The 20,115-nt window shown below is 43.0% G+C and overlaps 1 protein-coding gene across 1 annotated transcript in view; it reads left to right on the top strand.

The window, feature by feature from the left end:
• The first annotated feature begins 644 nt into the window (after positions 1-644).
• NSRP1 (nuclear speckle splicing regulatory protein 1) overlaps positions 645-20,115 on the top strand; it is a 53,095-nt gene continuing 33,624 nt past the window's right edge. Inside the window, exons 1-2 of the mRNA XM_020963333.2 lie at positions 645-702; positions 3,099-3,189. Coding sequence (XP_020818992.1) covers positions 686-702; positions 3,099-3,189 — 108 coding nt within the window. The 5' untranslated portion in view covers positions 645-685. The remainder of the gene's footprint in view (positions 703-3,098; positions 3,190-20,115) is intronic.

Genomic DNA, 20,115 nt, shown 5'->3' with positions numbered 1-20,115 from the left:
GCTTTGAGAATGGTTGGAAGCTCCGAAAAGCGGACGTGAGGCCAGGGTGGACGGACGGCAACGGGACACGGCCTGTGCAAAGGCGCCGGGGCGGGAGACGAACCGTCTCGTCCAGGGAATAGCAAGGAGGCCGTTCTTTTCCAGAATTAGGTCTAGAATCCGGGGCCAAGCCACCGTGAAAAAAGGGCTGAGGCTCAGGCGTCGGAGGACCTGGGTTCAAATCCCACCTCGGCCCCCGAAGGGATGTTGCACCTCACGTCGGTCGCTGAGACAACGCCTCGGGCCTCAGTTTCTTCATCTGTAAAATAACGTGGTCCTCTGGGGTCTTCTGCTCTGGACCAACGACCCGAGATCTCCGCCTTCGTGAACTTCACTGAGCCCGAGTCCTCGGACCTCCGACGGCGCCTTTCCTGCCGCCCAGCTCCAGGCGGCACTTTCGACAGACATTTTGTGACCTTAAAAAACGCCTCCAAACAAATAGTTGTTATTGTCTTTAAAAAAAAAAAAAAGAAAGAAAGCACCTCGGAGCTGTGGCGTCAGACCTCCGCCGCTGCAGCCCGCGGGAAGAAAGAAGGAGCCGACGGCGGCGGTGTGGAATCTGCGGACGCGGTGTGGAATCTGCGGACGTCGGCGTCGGCGCTAGCTTTACTCTAATGCTACGGTGTCGAGCGTAGGCCGGAGCAAGATGGCGGCTCCGCGCAGGTACTTAGTGCGGAGGCAGACGGGGCTGGGGTCAGGCCTGCGGGGGTCTGGAGGAGAGAGGAATGGGCCGGACGGGGGGACGGAGGGACGGGACTGGAAGCAGCCCCGGACCCGAGCAGGGAGGAGCGGAGCTCCCCCCATCAGAGTGGGGGCGGGGCTAGGCAGCCCCAGCGGGGGGCCGCTCACTTCGGGGGCCTAGGGACCCCGCGTGGCGAGGATCTGTCTGTGGAGGGAATCCAGGGGGTTCGTGAACTTAAACGGGAAAGAAAGTTAGGTTCGTTTTCTCTGCTCCTTGTTTTTCTTGGTTACTCTGTGTAAAAATGACGTGGGTGGTGCGGTGGATGGAGCGCAGGATTTGAAGTCCGGAAGACTTGGGTTCGAATTCTGTCTCCCACACTCCCTAGCTAGGTGACACCCTCCCACCCCCGGTAGACTGTAAGCTCGTGGGGGGCAGGGCCTATCTTTTACCTTTCTTTGCGTCTCCGGGTCTTAGCACATAGTAGACGTTTAATACATTCTTATGGATTGACCCTGGACGAGACACTGTACCTCTCAGCCTCAGTTTCCTCAACTGTAAAGTGGGGATAATAATAGGACCTACCTCCCAGGGCTGTTGTGAGGGTCAAATGAGATAAAATATAAGTTAAACATCGTAAGTTAAAATAGAGTAATACAAAAGAGGTTAAAATGAAGCCCCATGAATCCTGGATATTATTGTCATCATTATAGTATGTAGGGTTTCATTTTGTGCATTTAAAAATGTTTCAAGAAGGGGTCTGTGGGCTTGACTAGGTTGTCAAAGGGGTGTAGGGGGCAAAAAATGTGAATAATTAATAGCTTTAAGCTTCTCGTGTCATGGACTCCTGGCATGTTGTGTAGCCCTTCTTAGAATCATGCTTTTAAAGGCATAAAAAGGTACATAAACTATATTTAAATAAAATAAAAAGCAAACTAATTACATTGAAATACAGTTGTCGAAATGTTAAAACAAGTTCATGGGCCCCAGGCTGAGAACCACTGATGTAGAGTTGACCTTGTACAGAGGAGGTGCGGTGCCTTTGAATCCTATAATTCTGGGGCTGGGAGAGGCCTGCCTCATTCAGCTCCTTCATTTTAAAGATGAGGAAGCTCAGTCCTGGAATAAGTGACTTACCCAAGGTCATGCAGATCCTACTGATAGAGGATTTGAACACCCCAAAGCCAGGGTGCTCGTCGCAGTGCCAGGCTGTGGGGAGAGTGAGCGCTTAACAGAAAAGAGCTCCCCATGAATGTGGTGGGATAGGCTCCTGCTCTGGTGGTCCAGACTTTAGAGAAGAATCTGGCTCATCGACCCAGAGCTGGACGTGACCTCCGAGGTCTCCTAGTCTGACCCTCTCAGTTTATAGATGAGTAAAACTCTTCAACATTTTTTGTGTGTATACATATCTATACAAAAGGTCCTTCTCTTCCTTTGACCTATAAGCTCGTCATGTCGGGGGCAAGCTCTGCTTAGTGGGTAGAGAGCTGACCCCAGAGTCGGTTTCAACTCCTGCCTTTCACAGTGGCCGAGTGACCCTGGGGAAATCAGTTAACCCCTCAGGGCCTCCTTGATCTGCATTGGGAGAGGGATTTCTCCCTGTCACTGTGACATCACAGGTCCAGACACCCCCCCCCAAAAAAAAATAGTACTTTATTGCAGAGACCTTTGAAGAGGCACTTGCCAGGTTTCCCTTGAAATGGATTAACTTTACTTTCTACTAAAGTAGAATCAGTTTTTCAAAACAAGGGGTTGAGCACGTGCTGTGTGCCAGGCCCTGAGGCAGACAGGGAATATTAATTCGGCAGTGCAATTGTCTTTCAAGGAGTTTACATTCGAAGATGGTACAGCTTGTTTCTGGTGATGATGAGAAAGAACACAGAGTCTGGGAATTACTGTTTCTTCAGAGAATTAAGGCATTTGAAAGTGGCCCTGAGTCCTACAGGACATGAAGTAATTGTGTCAGGGAATTCTTACAATCATAGGATCCTAGCATTTGAGCTTGAAGGCATATCAGAGGCCATGGAGTCCAAACTCCTTTTACAGATGAGGAAACTGAGGCTCAGAGAGGAGGCAGATCGACGTGTCAGGAGTCATACAGCTAAGTATCTCAGGTAGGATTTGAACTCGGGTCTTTCTGACTCTAAGAATTCTCTCATGATGTCTCAATGAAATCTTGTGTGGCGTATTAACATAAAGTTTGAATAAGCTTCCAGAAACATTCTGTTTTATTTTAACACACGTTCACATGACAAAGCCAGGTTTGATAGTATGGGTGCAGTTCTTCACATTTTCCTCTGAACTTACAAGAGGTTGTGGCTACATTTTAAAAATATTTAGTAAGCTGTTTACTGGTGTGGTTCCCATTCTCTTTCTGCAGATATGGGCTCATTTTGCCAAAGAAAGTGCAGCAATTGCAGAAGCCTGTTTTGCAGAAGCCATCTGTGTTTGATGATGACTCTGATGAGGAGGTAAGGACATCAGTATCTTTTTCCTACTTTATTCATTGAGTGTACAGCAAGATTTTTTTCAACTTTGGGAGTTGAGCTGACTGTTAGCAATAGTGATACAAAATTGAAATTGAACTAAGATGAATTATAATTTATGTTTATATTTTGAGGCAGCACAGCAGAGTGGCTAGAAAGCTGGCCTCCAAACTAGAAATACTTGGGTTTAAGTCATGCTTCTTGTTGTGGTAGAAATTCTGAGAAACAAAGTTCTGAGTCCAGTCAATTTATTAGTTAGGCTAGAAGTAACCAATAAATTGGATCATGGCCCTCTTTTGATGATCAGAGACCTTGAGTGAGGGCTGACTGGGTCTTTTACAACAGTTAGCTAGTTGACAGAGCAAAATCTGAATAGCTTGGGTGTGTCTTCTTCTGATTGGCTATTGATAACGATCAAAATGACATTACTTGAACTGCCCTTTCTGAAACCCTCTTAATCACAGCCAACAGGAGTCACCAGGGAAAAGGTTCTCAGGTGTTGGGAGTTGCTGCAATGGTTTAATTGATGAGCTTTGGCTTTTTAATTTTATAAAGTTACTCTGAAAAGCAGGGTTACCCAGGTGGAGGTAATTAGCTTTAGGCAGGTTTCTCTGGGATCTGGGTGGTAGGTGCAGTTTACAAGGGGAAGGACCTTCAAAGAGAATATTAAATCTAGCTTGATCAAGTCTTAGCAAAATAGAATTCAGATCACTTTTCAGTTTTACACTATGGCACATGCCAGTGTGGAGAAGTTGCTGCTGTTGCAGTGTTACCTGGTGTTGACCTGCATTAGTGGAGGGAGTTTCCTCACCTTAGAGTTCTTTAGTCCAGGGAAGCCACAGGTCCACTTCCTGTCCGTACGTGTGGCATACAGTTAAAATTATTGATTATAATGCATAGGTCCAAATTTAAAGAGAGAACCTTCCAATTGTACTTCATCCTTTTATACTCTGTGCTAATATAACTTTATTTTTTTTCCAAATGAAACGGGTGTAATCTGTGTGATTTGTTTCAAAACTTGAAATCTTAATTTTTTAACAAAAATTATAAACTTGAAAGCAGACTTTCTTTAGACAAAATAACTTATTTGAAAATCCTTGTAAAGAGACCGGGTGACTGATGAGAAGGTCATCACCTTATAAGACATCCTAAATAGCAAAGGAGTTCATGCATCCTTGATTGGATCTGGCAGATTGTCGCTTAGAAATTGTTTTTCAGGAAAATAATTCTAACCGTGAGTGCTGACGATTTGCATTTGTACAGGGCTTTAAGGCTTGCTTACTTGATCCTCATGTTTGCCTTTGAGTACGGCGGTGTTGGCTGAATGGGATTGCACAGTTAGAATGGTGATGTTGCTTTTCTTGGTGTGCAGGAGATACGAGCCCGTCAGCAGCCACTTCCTTCTCAGTGGCCAAAACCATGCGTGTTGTCTGAAACCCTGGTTCACAGTAGACACAGAAACTCCCACCCGATGCTTATCTGGTGATTGTTTTATTCTTTTTGCCTCTTTATAAAGTTGTTATAGGCTACTTTGTAATCTTCAGTCTGACAGGTTCTGTCCAGTAGATAAATAATGTCTCTCCATTGTGATCATTCACATCATGGGTGATTGCTACATAAATCTACCTGCCTTTAGTCCCCAGTAAGGTGCTGCAGGGCAGTAGGTGACCTATTGGATAGAGCCACGGGACTTGGAGTCAGGAAGGCCTGAGTTCAAATTCTGCCTCAGACACTATGTGATGTTTCCTCATCTGTCAAATGAGGTGGAGATTTTTTTTAAAAACTGGCTTTTAAACTTTGAATTGGCCTTACTGTCTGCTCGTTTTCTCTCAGGAGGTAATATTGCTTATAAACTTCCACCATCCTTTTCCATAATTCCATGGACTCATTTCTGTTCAAGGCTTATGTTGTCCACAGCTGTGTAGAGATGATGACAGGTCCTGTAGGTTCTTCTGTTTGTGGGTGGCATTGTGCTTTGTTGCATCAGGCCTCAGAACATTGCAGAGTCTTCTGGATGAGATTCATAACCTTTGGAAAGATTGTAGCCTAGCCAGCCACAGAGGAAAAGCCAAGTGGATGAACAGCGCCTTTTGTTTTGACTGTGGCTTGCACTTAGATGGAGAACCTATAGAGCTCATCCATCATTTTGATCAGAACTTGACAAGACTCTGCAGATGGGCAGTGAATGTAGCAGGAGACTGAATGGGCTAGATTGCCTTTGAAACTCTGCTTCTTTTAATGACCCTCTCTAGTTAATGTCCAATTCCTCCAGCATGACTGTATATGTGGCTATGATTATACAGCTTCCAGAGCATTGCAGTGTGTATCACTTAGAGAGGCCCGTGGTGAGTGCAACACCTTCTCGAGAACTAGAGACCTGTTGGACGTGACCAGAGAAGTTCAGGAAATGGTCAGGAAGGACCATAGGCAGGCCACCTAAGAAGAACAGGAGATAACTGAGGGTCAGCCTGCATCCTTCCCTGGGAATCCTCTCAGTTCCACAAGGAAGGCCCCGAGCATGTCAGGTGGACCTTCCATGGTTAGAGGGGACACAGATTGTTGACAGGTCCGTCATCCAAGTAGCTGATTATTTTTCTGGTTATTTTTCTTGACTTCATTTTTTAAGTGCTATTTCTACTTCCTCATGTATCTCATTAGGAGCTTATTGAGTGCAGAGGCAGTGGTAGCTGGTGGCACAGTAGACAGAGCACTGAGTCAGGAAGACCGGAGTTCAAATCTTTCCTCAGGTGCTTACTGGCTGTGTGCCCCTGGGCAAGTCACTCATTCATTCCCTTAGTGCCTCAGTTTCTTCATCTATAAAATGAAGGCATGTCCCAAATCGCCTCTGAGATCCTTTCCTGGCTCCAAATCTGTCACTCTCGTTGCTGATTAAAGTGTTGATTATCATAGAATTCTGGGAGATCTCTTCAGTTTTTCACCTACTTACCATCCTTTGAGCATCATTTGTAAATGCATTTGAGACAATATGGCTTAGGTGGGTCTCATGACCAGCTTTCCTGCAGTTCATTTTTCCTGTCTTTGTCCTTGACTCCCTGTGTGATTCTGGGCAAGGCCCTTCCCTTTTCCTGTTTCCTCATCTGTTAGGAATTAGACTAGTAAGCCTCCAAGTTCCCTTCAGGCTTTCTTCCTCTGGTGCCTTCTTTGGTTTTCCTGGTTCGATGAAGTGATGCTGCTCCTGATTTTACAATTTCCTCCTCCAGAATCTTCTATCTGTCCTCTGTTTTGAAATGGCTTCACCTTCTGAGCTTCTGTCCATCTTGGTTTGCCGTGTCCCTTAGCCTGGCAGGGATATCGGAGTTTTAGTGCTGAGGCCATTTCTGGACTTTCCAGCCTCCTCAGGATGGTGATTGCTTGGCATTGGTTAAGATTTCCATGGAAAATTGTCATCACCGTGACGAGTTTGTTTCTTTTTTCCTTTATTTAAACCCTCTTTGGGGCACCAGAAACTTCTTTGGACAGGTCAGCTTGCAGGATTGCAGTTGCCTTGGTGCTTTCATTCTCTTCCAGTCTGGTGCTGATTTGGACGTTTCCCCAGGACACAGGTTATTGGAAAGGATCCCACATCACTAATGAGTCATCTTTGTTTTTTATCATCATGTTTGGTCTTTGATTTGTGCAGAGCCCCCTGGCTTCATGAAGAGAGCAGTTCCCTGCTGGGCCTTGTTCTCAATGTTTTATCTCCGCCTCTGTCTCCCCTGCCTGGGATTCTGGCCCTCAAAGTTCCTAGCACCCTTCAAGGCCACCTGCTGCATGAGACCTGGATTCCGCTAGTTGTTAGTCTCCTCCACCCTCATCCTCTGCTAATCGCCATGTATTTATTGTGTATATATCTCCTAAATACTTATCTGTGAACACATGAGGCAACTGTGTGGTGAAGTGCACAGAGCTCTAGACCTGGAGTCCGGAAGGCCTGAGTTCAAATCTGGATTTAGGCACTCCCAACTGTGTGGCCCTGGGCAAGTCACTTAACCTTTGTTTGACTCAGTTTCCTTATCTGTAAAGTGGGGATAATAATAGCACCTACCTCCCAGGGTTGTTGTAAGGATTAAATGAGATAATATTTGTGAAGGTTTAACACATAGTAGACACTATATAACTGTTAGCTATTATTGTTGATATCACTCGTGATGATCATGATTAGGGCGGGGGGGGGGGAAGAATTTTGTCACTTTTGTTTTTGTCCTTGAATCTCCAGGCTTAGCCCATTGTCTGGCATGTAGTAAATTACTTAATAAATGCTTGTTGATTGGTTGAAAATATGTAGGTGTCTGAGAAGTCTGCAGGTCTTTGGCCTTTTTCATTTCTTAGTCCTCAACCATATCTTCCAGCAACTCGTTGTCTCTCTCGGTCTCACCAAGTGTCAAGGTATACGTGTGACTTTGTTGGGAGACTGTTGTGAGTTCTTCACAGCATTTTTGTCCCTCTTTATCCCCTGGAACAGATTATGTTCAATCAACCGCTGTTGATTTTGTGGCAGTCTTTTGGCCTGTACTCATCCTGAGCACTGCAGTGAGAAATGACCAAGGTTGCACGGACTAATGTTTCTTGGTGCCATTGGGTGCATCAGTGTCTTATTTACCTCTCCAAGGAGAGCCTCTGAACCATCCTCCCATTTTGCTTCTTCCTTGTTGAAGAGGGGGAGGGAGGAGCAAGGATGTCTGTCTAAATATGATCCAGTTCCTCTTGGAGTATGTAAGCTTGTTGTCTAAGCCTTCCCCGGAAGCGTCTCACGTTTAGAATAACAATTAAATTGGTGTTTATAAAGTGAATGAAAATTGAGATGCATTTTCAGTGAAATGATCATTTATTATTAGTTTTGAAAAGGCGGCCTACTCATTTCAGAACGCAGGTTTAAGATGAGAATTTTCTTCTCTTGATCCAGCAGAGGGTGCTTTAGCTCACACATTTGTTCGGCATGTGGCCCTAAAGGGGTCGAAATTGATGGTAAAGCATTAACAATTGTTGTACGCCCTGTTCTTAGAAGTCATTGTGTCACGACTCAGGAGGGCCTTGCCAGCAGCGCCTCATGTTTTACGGGTGCTGACCTATTGTCAGAACATCTTCAGTTTGAGAGTGTTTTCCCAGTGGCAGCGAGCTGTTGGTGCTCATCCTGTCTTAATCTTTCACAGGACTCTTCTTGAGACCAACAGCATGGATTTACAAGTGAGAAGATTAAGATTGATCTTGTACCATTTTCTTATTGATCCTCCTTACAGTTCATTGATTTTGTCTTATAACTGCTTTTGTACTGTAGCTGCTGAAGTCGCAGGTCTTTGTCTCTGAACTTAGTTCAGAGTTCAGCCGGCTTGTAATGGGTTAAGTTTAAAAATGCAGCTTTTCTCGCCTCGAGGAAGTTTGCTAACCTTGGGGAGTGTGTGGGGAAGAAAGGGAGTTGGGTCGGATATCTTTCTCCACCAAGCTGTCCTTGCAGGATGTCTGGCCTGCTGTCTTGCACCTGGTCTCAACGAATAAGCACTTCTCAGTCTCATGAGGGAAGAAAGGGGGTCACTGCTAGCCCCCGTTACCAAAGTTCCAACCAGTCCTGTTGCTCCCTGCGCCTCAGCTCTGTAATCATTAATTAATTCTGATTTATCTGCAATCATTTCCACAAGTGTTTGAGTTTTAAATTTTTCTCCCCCTCCCTCCCCAAGATGTCATGCAGCCTGTCTGTGATCGTTCATGCTGCTCTTAGCCCCATTATGTCGTCTGCCCTGCTCTGCTCTTTGTTCTGTGCCCCCCAGAACCTACAGGAGGGAACTGCCTTCTTGCTTTGGGCCTTTGGCATGAATGGAGGCAAGCCACTGACCAATTTACTGACCGGTGGCATGCTGTTAACAAATATTATCTTGCTTGGAGATCTGCTTGAGTTTACCCTTTTGTTAAATTCCATTTTTGACTAGAAGACATCTAGTTGGGATGACAGATGAAAACCTTGGGTGGCCTTGGCCTCGTGAGTCCCATATTAACTAGGTTACTGAATCATTAGATTAGTTTGTGTGCCTGGACAGATATCAGCATCCTGGGAAGTTGGTTTGGTTCTAGACTGATCTCTAAAATAGCAGTTCTCAAATTTTTTAATTTCAGAACCCCCTTCACACTCTTAAAAATTATTGAGGACTTCTCCCTTAAGAACTTTTGTGTGGATTATGGCTATTGACATTTACTATATTAGAAATTAAAATGTCTTCGTAGTATTATGAAAATTGTTCTGATCTTTTGGACCGTGTTACAGATTCTCTCGTGCCCTGGCGTCCTAGACCACATACTTTGAGAACCATTACTCTAGAAATTTCAGTTTGATCTAAAGCCAGTTAAGAGGAATTTGTTCCAATATGTGACAGCTCTAGGAATGCCTCTTTATTATCCATGATTGTGTGGAGGTCACAGAGGAAAGAGTCCTCTACGCACTGACTGCGGGAGCCTCACATGGCCCACTTGGGCCTCAGAGACAAGGAGGGACCCCCAAGAGGCTGTCATGGACCTTGGGATACCTGAGCCCTTAGGCACTGTGCCTGAAAACTCCAACAGTTCATAGAACAACTCGCTTCATGAGACTTTCCAGGGATGCACTTTTGGGACCCCTCATAGAGCATTTTCTCAGTCTTCTTATCTTATCATCCCAGTTACCCTCCTAGATGTGCTCTAGCTCATCTATGACTTTTCTAAAATTTAGTGCTCATGATGGAAGTGTTCCAGGTACGATCTGATGGGAGACAGCATAACTAGTGGCTCCTTCGGGATGTCACGCCTCATTTAGTGCGACCTAAAATAATAGCATTCTTTTTTTCTGGCTGCCGTTTCAGAGTTGATTCATATTGAATTTATAGTCCACTAAACACAGCAGATCTTCTTCGTAGGTGTTGTTAGCTGTGCCTCCCTTACCCCGTGTTTGTGAAGGTTTTTTTGAACTCTAGCGTTTTACATTTATCCCAGTTATTTCATCTTATTTGATTATGCCTATCAGTCTAGTCCACTGAGATCTTTTTAGATCTGTCGTATCAGCTGTCTCAGTTTCATGTTGTAATTTTGATAAATGTATATCATCATGCAAGTCATGTTGAACAGCACAGGACCAAGGATAGATCCTTGAGACCCTCTAGTGGAGACCTTCCTCCCATTTGACATCCACCCATTAGGGACTGACCTTTGGGTATGCTCATTCAGTCGGTTCAGAATCCACTCAATTATACAGTCATCTCAGATGTGTAACATGAAAGATGGAAAATATTTTGCTGAAACCTAAGCATATTAGAGGCATAGAATGTTAGAACTAGATAGGGCCCTGAAAGTCATCTAGGCTGCACCTTCCTTTTTACAGATTGCAGAATATGTCTTTTGGCAGTAGCAGGAGCCTTGGTCCCCATGTCAGTTATCAGAAGTGGGTGTTGTCATTAGGTTTGACAAGTCTTAGGAAGTCTGCCTCATGAAGTCCTATCAGCTTAGTATATGGCCACCTTTGTCCTCCTCAGCAAGAAGGCACCAGCCACTTCTTTCTGTGGCCAGCAGTGAAAGTCCCCCTTTCTTGTGTGGTGTGTGTGTCTCATAATGCCATGGAACCCAGGTTGCTGCTGCTTCCTCAGAATTCTGTCTTTTGTGCAAAGAAGCTCAGGCATTTGATATAAGCCAATTTTCTCATTCTTCATTTTCTAGGTTTGTTTCACATTCTTCCACCTTCTTGTCTCTTGACTTTGGTCTTAATGTCTGAAAAGAACGTTGCAGTTACCATGACAGAAACATTGTTGTATGTAATAGCCAAAATAGTTATCACCAAGAAACATCTGAAAGGAAATTACTTGTCTAATCTTTTTGTGTATGAAGTGTTCACGTGAAGGTTGTGTTACTAGGTTACCTCTAAGGTCTCTTCTAGCTGTGGGATCCCATGGTTCCATTGTGATCTGTAAAACAAATGGGTTCTACTAGATTGTCTCATGTCTTTTCTGGATCTAGGAATCTGTGGTTCTAAATGAAGAGAAAGATCATGTTAATTAAATTCATTTTGGGCCTAGATTATCCACTGCCAGGAGAAACCATGAAAGGCTAAAACCTGGTTCCAAACCTCAGCTATGACTTTACAGGTCCTTTGGGGTAGGTCAGAGTGACCTAGGATTACTGACCCGAAAGGATCCTGGGTCCTTCCCACAGGGCCTAATGGTGCGATTACTGACCTGTCCTGAAAGATGACACCTCGAGCCCCGGCTCACACTCAAGGCACAGATTAAGCTCTTCACAGTGTTTGTTTCTAGGATTATTTTCATTAGTACTTGTGAAAATCCAGTATTCTGTCAGGGCTTTGTGTATAATGTGTCAGTCACGTTATGAAGGTAATTAAAGCACAGTGGACTGTTCAGACAAAAAAACCCTTAATTTTAGAGGAAGTAGAAAGCATGTGGGTCAGTTTTGGCGTGGGGAAGGAGTTGAGAAAATGCCCCTCCTTCCTTGGTAGAGTAGGTAAGTGGAGGCCTGTGAGTGTGGAATGGTGCATATGCTGCCAGAACTGGTCAAAAGAAAATAGAATATTTATAGAAGTGCTTTTCAAAGAAGATAAAAATTATTTTGCATCCCTAACATTAGAAAAATTAATTGTTCGAACACAGCTTTTATTTGTAATTCCTTAATTTCTATGCTCTTTGATTAGCTTTCTAAAATAATTTTCATGACAAAGGTAGTCATCATCATGAAGAACTGATCTTATTTTAGTTGGAAGCCTGTTCAGCTTGGTTGGTGAGGGGAAGTTAAGTGTTTTATCCATCTGAACATTTTAGTTAATTGGAATCAGTGATGTATGTCAGTGGTGGTTTTCGTCAGTTTAAAATTAAAGAATTTCCTTTTTCAGGATATAGTCTGATAATGATTGAAATGGAGTAACCCTGGGTAAGGTGAAATGTTTATTTACAAAAATCATAGAATACAAGGTCTTCGAATTGATAATTTATGATATTATGGCAGGCCTGCCTGGTGGTTTGGATATTTGCTGGAAAGATCACAATTGGCAGTGGGAAACAGGGGGGCCATCAACACTTTGATGAGGTGCAGAGACAAGCAGCAAAAGGGTTCCAAAGCAGACAGCGTGAGGACAGGACAGGATGGTGAAGGAAATCAGGCAGTGATGGGGAAGAACATTGGGGGGGGGGGCAAGGCAGAGAGAATTACTCATATAACCATGGGTTAGAGTCGGAAGCCCTAAGAAGCAGGGACCTGATAAAGAAGGAAGAGGGCTCAGGGGACAGGAGTTTGAGGTCTCACTGTGCTGCCTTGGGGTTAGTTCGTTAACATATCCGAGTCATCTCAAAGTTGTCTGTAGAACTCTAAAGTTAATGTGTCCACATCATTTCAAAAGTATCAGCACCTTTTGGTGATCTTCTGGTCTAACCCTGGATTTCTGGAACTTGTCTGAGATTTACATATCACAGGACCAAAAGATCTAGACAGCAGATGGCTTCTGCTGATTCAGCACAAGGATGTGAATTTGGTTAGTGTAGGATAACAATTTGTTAAATTATGCTCCTTTGATCTTTGGAATGGTTCACACATGACTTCTGGGTTCCCTTTGCAATCTTATTTCCTGCTATTGCCCTTTTATGCTGACTACTTATAAATTATATTATATTGACTATAAGAGGAGAGGTGTGGTCAGGGGACCAGAGCAAGATACAGTTTTACACTGTGTTCTTCAATACCACAAAAACATATTCATATTTTTCATGAGAAATCAGTGCATCGTGCCTTAGTACGATATTCTTGGGCATTTCCACAATAGGCTAAGCCAATATAAAAGCAAGGCAAGTTTGAAATAACTAATCATGGAACCTATGACCAGAATGCAAATAACAGTATATTTTCTGTTGTGTTATAGTGTAACAGTTGTATGATTTCAGTTGTACAGTTACTGATGAGCTGTGCCTAGTCTAGAAGGGCTAAACTATTTAAATTATTAAACTATCCCCACTATCAACAAAGATGAACATTTTCTTAAATAAAAAACAGAAAAAGAGCCTGGTTTAAAAAAAAATTTTTTTAAGCACCTTTAAACTTTATCATGGTAGTAGCTCATACGTAACACTCCGTTTCCCAGCTCGATGTGTTTTCAGTGAGTGACATTCCTGGAGTGACCCTCCTTCTTGCCCTCTCTGCCTTTAAGATCAGCTCTGGCACCATCTTCAGTATGAAGCTTTTCCTGAAGCCCTCCCTCCCAAACTACCTTGTATTTAACTATTTTATATATATATACATATATATATATATATATATATATATATATATATACATATATATATATACGTATATATACATATATATATGTATGTATGTGTATATATATATATGTGTGTGTGTGTTTGCATTTATTCTGTGTGTTTTTATGTGTGCTTGTCTCCCTCATTCCTGTGTTGTGAGGTCATTGCCAATAGAAATTGTTTCCCTTTTTTGTTACTTGTATCCCTGGCAGCTAGCTCAATGCTTGGCACATAGTAGGTACTCAAATACTTGTTGATTGCTTGATTGATTTGATAGATAATTTTGATTTAAATACCTGTGTACTTCCAAGCCTGTGTTGTAGGTGTAGAACCATAAGAAAGATGATAACAAAAATCTTTAGAACCATATGCAGGAGGAAGAGACAAAGACAGAAAAAGAGTTTATTAATCACTTCCTGCGCATGCACAAGGCATTGTGGTGGATAGGAGATGGAGCTCCACTTTGTGTTTCTTTTTGTTCCAGTACAGTAAGAGCATTATAGAAGCAACTAGAAGATCCAGGTTGGTTGAGGTAGGAGGTAACCATGACCTTTTCCCTAGGAATGGAAATTGATTAATTGTAGGCCATGTGGAGTTCCTGTGGGAACTACCACTAAAAACCCACGAATGCCTATTGCCAAGATTTAATCATCCTGACATCTGGGCAAATGCTTTGACTCCCTAGATAATTTGGGTCATTCATTCCTGTGCTCTAGAATAGTAATTCCTTTTGCCCCATTTTGATATTTCTGAGATGAAGGAAGCTATATGAACTCAGCACTGTGGAGCTGGTTCTTTAAAAAAAAGTTTCCATAATGAACTTGTACAACTTTTTAAACCAATTGGAATTCACTCTCTCTTTTAGTGATTAATGCCAAGTTTTGGTGGAAAATTTCATTGCTCTGTGTGGATGTGTATACATGTGTATGTGGGGGGGGGGAATGCTGCTTATATGAAGATATGATTGCTAGCTTCCAATTAAAGGGATACTTGCAGCAAGGCTGGAGAGGGTAGGGGTGGGGTAGTTGGGGTGAGATTAAAGTAAGGGGAGAAGGGGAAGACTATGGACCCGTGTTCAGACTGTTATTAGAGGGAGGAGGAGGGGGAGGAGGCCGCCAACAGACTTGTCCTAGAGCATGGGCAGGCTTCAGAGCCAGGGAAAAACTGGTACCAAAGGGCTTCGGTTCCTCTCTCTGTTAGTGGCTTGGGAATGCACTTAAAGAAGCCTGGGATCAGAGAAGGCCTCGTTGGACCTTTCTGGGATACAGAGCCTTTCCTTTCACAGACATAAAAACTATTCAAAATCCACATGCCTGTTTAGGTAATACATGGAAACTCATTCATAGTGCCCAGCACCCTGGTTCAAACCCTCTTCACCTTTTCTCTGTGCCATTGTCATAGATTTTGAATTGTTCTTCCTGCCTCAAGTCTCTCTCCGCTGTCATTCATTCTCATCATAGCTGCTGAAGTGATTTTTCTAAAGTGGAGCTCTGACCATGTTACTCTCCTACTCAGTAAACTATAATGGCTCCATGTTACTTCTAGGTTTAATGGAAACTCCTGTGTTGGGCATTTACCCTGGCCCCATCCTATCTTTCCATCCTCCTCATAAATAACTCCCTTTAATGAACACCAGGAGGTCAGCCAAATGGGCCTTCTTCCTACTCGTCACACTTGCTTCATCTCCTGTATTCCTCCTCACCCCTCAGAGTCACCGGCCTCCGTCAGACCTCGGCTCAAGCACCACCTTCTACTGAAGCCTTTTCCCATTGTTCCCCCAAATGCTGCCTCTGCTTGTCTCTCTTCGCTAGACTTCAAGCTCCTTGAGGACAGGAACTGTTTCACTTTTGTCTCTGCATATATTGTATACTGCACTATATGTGTCTGCATACTGCATATAATAGCAGTAACTTAATAAATGCCTAGTGATTGATTCATACTAAAATGTAATTTTTGTCCTTAGTACTTTTGATTGAGGTGGGAAAGAGTGACAGTGTAGCTGCAGTGGTTGTGCTGGTGTGTGGGGTGGCGCCCCCCTCCCCCCACAGTTATTGAGAGAGAAAATATTATAGGAAGAAGATAAGAGGATCTACAGAAAATAAACTTTAAAGGCTCGTTCTCATTGAGCTTCAGCTGAAGGACAAATAAAATCTGTACAGAGAGGCATTTTTGTCATGTGGAATACACATTAGACATGGTAGACGTTGCACCTGTTAGACAAGATTATTATCTTTTGACACTTCATAAAGGAGCTTTTTAAAAAGTATTCTTAGGAAGGTGTTTCCTTTCAGGGGATTTGTCAATGTACATGTCACTCATTTAAGTTAATATTAATCTAGAGAGGTCATTCCAACATGATCCTGTCAGACTTAAATTCTTCAAGGATGTTGGATTTAATCAGGTTCACAGTCCAAGTGGAGGCTTTTTTTCTTTTTAAGTAAGGGAGGAGCAGCAATAGGATAAGAGGCAAAAGACTCTAGGATAGAGAACAGTGTGGAGTTGAATTAGCCTTATAGAGGATCAGTTAGCTGGGGGAGAGGCTGGAGGTGGGGAGACCAGCAAGGAGGCTGTCAGCTCCAGGTCCACTAGTAGAAGATATGCAGGTGAAAAAGACAGGAGCTGATAACTGATTGGGTGTGTGGGGTAGGGAAGAACTAAAGATGTTATTGTGACTGGAAGGGTGGTAGTACCCACAACAGGAACTGGGAAGTTTGGGAGAAAGATAATGCGATCTGAGATGGAGTTACAAGCCTTAAACCCATGCCTAGTTATCTTGTAAATTCATCCTGTGATGTTCAGGGGAAGTAGGGACCGTGTAGGGTTCTTCCTCGGACTGGGCAGTGCCCCTTGTGCAGAACTCACCTTCCTAGGGGCAGCTACCACAATCAGAAGGTGATCTGGGGTTAGGGGTGGGTTTGGCCTGGAGTGGAGGGAGGGGAGGAAGTGGAATGGAGGCGCCGTTGGGAGATAAAGGTGGATGTGGCTCTGTTGGAGATAAGCCTCACGGTTTAGCTGTTGCTGGGAGGAGGTTGGAATGTGGGCCCCCCCCCCCCCCAGCGATCACACACTGGGGTTTGGGCTAGAGGCTGTTCTCACTTTAGTTTTTTTTTTTTTGGCTAGGCAATGGGGTTAAGTGACTTGCCCAGGGTCACACAGCTAGTAAGTGTTATGTGTCTGAGGCCGGATTTGAACTCAGGTCCTCCTGACTCCAGGGCCGGTGCTCTATCCACTGTGCCACCTAGCTGCCCCCTGTTCTCACTTTAGAACAGAAGGGATCAGACTGTTGTTTCCTAACCAGTGTATGCAGTCGCTTTGAGGAATCACAGAGAAGGCTCCCACTCCCCCTCTCCCACATTTGCTCCCTAGTAGAGTAGAATTGGCGGCTTTGACCATGGTGGCATTAACATGCTCCTGAAGCCAAGGTCACTGAGTCACTCCACATGTTCATGGGCACTGCCTTGACCTGGGTTCATCAGTCTGACAGAGGGGCTCCTTTTGGGTGGAGAGATGAAGTATGTGTGACCCAACTCTGTTAGTCTTTGTGACATAACCCTGGGTGTTGTCTGAGTACTCCCAAGACTCCCTGAGTTTCCTAATTCCTGGCCTCATGCTGGGGCGGTGTGGTGGGCCGGGAAGTGAGTGATGTGGCATGTGGAGCCCGGGAATCTAGTCCTGCTGGGCCAGCACCGCTCAGCACATAGGGTGTCCCCAAAGGCTTAGCACTTTTAAAGCTGCTAAAGCTTAAAACTTCTCTGAGACTTTAGGCAGGCCATTCAGTATGACCTCTGGCGGATCATGTCTTTTCTTTGGAACTCAGTTTCCTCATCTGTAAGATGAGAGATGGACTAGATCAGAGTGTCAAGTGCTGACACCACTGTCCTGATGGGGCCCGACCGGATTAAAATCTCATTGGGAGATATTTAACAAAATTAAAATGCAAGGTAGATAATGTTCATTTATGATTTTCTTATTCAGTATGCAGCTTGCCAGGATCGCTTTCTATTTGAGTTTGATGCTGCTGGATTAGATGATCTCTGGGGTCCTTTTGAGTTTTAGAATCCTAGAATTTGCTTTCTATAACATTTAGCCACCTGTTTTGTCTGTTTAAATTGTTCCACTGGTATAATTTAAATCGTTAACTGCCTCCTCTGCTTCCTGGGCCTTTTAGAATTTCTTAGCATCTATTCTGTCCTCCCCAGTCTTCCACACACATTCACCTTCTTTAATCCCTCACCCCTTTGCCCCATAATGCAGCATCAGCTTGGAGGGTCACTACTACATAGACAGTTACCTTACAAATATATTAATTTACACAAGGGACTAGGCAAGAGATATATTGGTTCTTCCTTCACAAAAATATAACCACTGCTGAAAAATAGCTCAGGAAGTACAAGTGTTGCTAATTGTTAGTCAGTAGCATAATTTTAGCTATAAAGGATAGCATCTATTCCATACAACTCTTTTTTTTTTCCATACGACTCTTAAAACATAGTGGTTTCCCCATACTTTTTAGAGATTTTCTGAGTCAATGAGTAGCAAATTCAGAGTCAAAAATCATTCCGTGTGTTTTTGTCTTTATAGACTCACAAGAAAGGAGAAAACTAAAAATTGTGATTTGGCATCTTGATTCCATAGTAGAAGGAAAAACATACCATCATGGAATCTAGATGTTTGACATTGCTGTGATAAAAAAAAAAAGGCTGGGCTTGGACAAGTTATGACCCAATCTCTCTGAGCTTCAGTTTCCTCATTTGTAAAATGAGAAATAGTGATGCTTTCATTTAGTCTTGTCTTGTAGGGTTTTTGTAAGAATCAAATGTAAAAATACGTACATGAAATAATTTGTAAATCGTAAAGTTTTAAATAAATGTGATTTTTTTTTATTGTTACCATTCCCCCATTTCAAGAAATATAGCCAGAATACAAACAGGCATGCTTTGATTTAGCCCTACTCTTTAGACCCTGCTATGAGAATCATAAAAAAAGTTTCTTGTATTACCATGTTGCTTCAGTATGGGTGCACAGTCCGCCAAAAAGCAATAATCCCACATCTCATGATTACATTTATCAAAAAAGGAGAAAAAAAGATCAGATCACTTTCTGAAACAAAATTACTTTATTAGTTCAGTAATAATTTCAGGTCATTTTAAAGATAAGAAGCAGCGTTTGGGAGGGGATTCATTTCCTGCTTTGAAGCTTTATCTGAGAGAACTACATCTCGGATGTCTGAAGATTGTGTATTTCTAACTGAACTCTAATAAAGTGCTGCATACTGGAGAATCTGCACCCCGACTTGGTCATTGTGATTATATATTAGGTGCCAAACTATTTCCCCTCTTCTCCTCCCTTAAAAATATTACTATGTATATTTCATTAAAATTTGGCCTAGGGCTTAGAAGAGGTTTACAAGACCAGACCCAAAACTATTGCTCATAGGTATACAGCTAGTGGTTGTCAGTTTGAGTAATGAGTAAAGTTGCCTTAGAAAATAACCCTCTATTTCTAAGTAGAGTAAAAGAATAGAGTTTTTCCTTTCGTTGGTGAATTCAAGATGACATAAAATTGATCCTAGCCCATTTCACTTCAAGTCATTGAAAAGTTATTTTTCTACTTTGTTTTTCTTTTTTAAACTCACCAAAAAAATGATGTTGAGCAGGGAGAGAGGGAGATGCAGCTTCCCCCGAGCATTATCTGTGCTCTGTGACTTTAAGACTAATGCTGTGTTTTCCCTTTTCTTGTATGTTTTAAGGATTTCCTGTTATTTTAGAACAAAATTAACCTGTGTGCCTATTCCTTTTTTGCATCACCTGGTTATTTGGTTCTATATTTTTACAACAAGAATTTTATTTAGGTAATACAGATGGGATTGCTTTTGTTAAAGATAAATCTTAATTTTTCCTCTCATACTAGTAATCACTTTTTGTTCCTTTGTGTGTCTTTTCTCTGTGAAAAGGAACTATTTTTTTTAAATGAATAAGATGTGAATGATTTTGAAAATTTTGTATTTGGAATGCGTTGTAATTTTTTTGGTAGCAGATTAATTATGTCTTATTGAGTTTTATATCAAGTTAGTTTGTGTTCTCAGAGCACATGTTGACTCAGCTGTGAGAAAGCACTCCAGAGACATGCTACCCTATTTGAGGCAGAGGGCAAACAAGGTTGCAGCACAGTCCGCAGGGATTGAGGAGGACATGCCCATTTTCTGTAGTTCAGCAAACAGATTTGGTGGGGTGGGGTGGCAGAGGCTACTGCAGCTTTCCTTATATAATTTGTACTGATTGCTTAGGGAAGTGGTGAAGCTGGCTCAAGTACTCTGAGGTAGGTATGAAGGGTACCCCAGTACCTAATAACAGAATACCCTAGCCTGTGCTCAAGTGAAAGGCAGCCAGTGGCATAGTGGATAGAGTGCTGGGCCTGGAGGCAACAAGACCTGAGTTCAAGTCCAGCCTCAGATACATATTAACTGAGGAGAGAAGGGGACATATATGAGAAATGTCACGAAGACAGAAATGACACTACTTGGCAACTAGTTGAATATGAGGGTGGGTGGGAAAGTGAGGATTTGAGGATGATACCTGAGTATATTAAAGATGTAATTCATGGGTCCCCAGAATCTATCCATTGATCCCCAAGGAGTCTCTGGATCCCAGGTTAAGAA

The sequence above is a fragment of the Phascolarctos cinereus genome, unplaced genomic scaffold (genome assembly GCF_003287225.1).
Source record: "Phascolarctos cinereus isolate Bilbo 61053 unplaced genomic scaffold, phaCin_HiC Scaffold_5;HRSCAF=322, whole genome shotgun sequence".
NCBI classification, from domain to species: domain Eukaryota; kingdom Metazoa; phylum Chordata; class Mammalia; order Diprotodontia; family Phascolarctidae; genus Phascolarctos; species Phascolarctos cinereus.
This window is presented reverse-complemented; position numbering and strand designations above follow the sequence as displayed.